This window comes from Penaeus monodon, chromosome 29, assembly GCF_015228065.2.
Source record: "Penaeus monodon isolate SGIC_2016 chromosome 29, NSTDA_Pmon_1, whole genome shotgun sequence".
NCBI classification, from domain to species: domain Eukaryota; kingdom Metazoa; phylum Arthropoda; class Malacostraca; order Decapoda; family Penaeidae; genus Penaeus; species Penaeus monodon.
Window position 1 is genome coordinate 12,852,039 of NC_051414.1, and position 1,226 is coordinate 12,853,264.

At 42.2% G+C, this 1,226-nt stretch overlaps 1 protein-coding gene across 1 annotated transcript in view; it reads left to right on the forward strand.

Moving 5' to 3' along the window:
* Positions 1-498: 498 nt before the first annotated feature.
* The window catches only part of LOC119591966 (mucin-19-like), a gene marked incomplete in the record, with an annotated part of 7,802 nt that continues 7,074 nt past the window's right edge, over positions 499-1,226 (forward strand). Inside the window, 1 exon segment of the mRNA XM_037940719.1 lies at positions 499-537. Coding sequence (XP_037796647.1) covers positions 517-537 — 21 coding nt within the window.

Genomic DNA, 1,226 nt, shown 5'->3' on the forward strand with positions numbered 1-1,226 from the left:
TAATTGAAGAAGCTAGTTATTTTTTCGCAAATTTATATAACCTATCCCGCTGGTCACAGAAGGTAAGCAACAAGTGATGGCGGATGACGTCTTTTTTGCGGGACTGTTTTTCCACGCGTGCCTCCTGACACAAAGATCAAAGGGTGAGCGGTCTGATCCCGTTCTAACGCATTCCACAACCGCCTCCGCGAGCGAACCTGTGCCTAGGTAAATAGGGTTTGTCGTCGCTAATGCAGTTTGCGCTCGAGAAGGTGTTCTTAGCGATAGAGATATAGGGATAAATAGACGGTGAAGCATAGAGAGAGGACCTGTAGGTGGTATACCAGCCTCAAGCAGACCCGGTCTCAATAACAAGCTGTGAAGGCGAAAAAAGGAGCAGGAGGACAATCGGGCCAACGGACCTAAAAACAGGCGTCGGGGTATCTCCGGACCACGCCCGTGTCTACTCTTCGGCATATAAAAGGATAAACTAGATCACTTGCGAGCACACATCTTCGCCTCCATTCCTCGACAGCCATGGCGAAGTGGCGGGACTTCGTAAGTATTCTGAAGACATCAAAAGAATCTGCTTGTGATGCAGTAGAAAATATTCCGTGATCAAGATTTTTAAATATTTGCAAGCATATAGTTTGTCCGAAATGTGTGAGAGTGTTGACCATTTTCCCCGTCCAGACTGGACAGTGTGCCTAAGTAGGACTGAAAAGAACTGAAATGAAGTAAGGAGCCTTTGTGTTTCCGCCCCGCACCTTAAGAGAAACTATAATTATTGCATGTTGAGCCTTCACAGAAATTCTGAAAAGCTCTTGAAAATAAACGAATAACTAGTGTCATAACGTGACGATAACGACTGTGTTATGGTTAGTGCTAACGATCTGAGAATTAATTTGTAAAGAGAAAAATTGTGAAGCGTGATTCCTTGCACAAACCCAGTATTTTCAAAAAGTAAAGCCCTGTGCTTAGATGGTTGACATATAAAGATTCACGTGAAATAAGGGTATTTCAAATACCAAATTGATAAGACGCGATCTGAAACAAGTAAGGACTTTAAGTATTGTTCTGAATCTCAAATTATCGAGTCAGTAGTTCCACAGAATATAATTACTGAAAAAGAAGGAAAAATGATACAATGAATAAATCTACTTAATTCATTTTGGGCAAATATGTGATCCCAGGCAGGTTGGTATGAGGCCTGTCAGAATAAGATTATACACATAAACACGCACGCG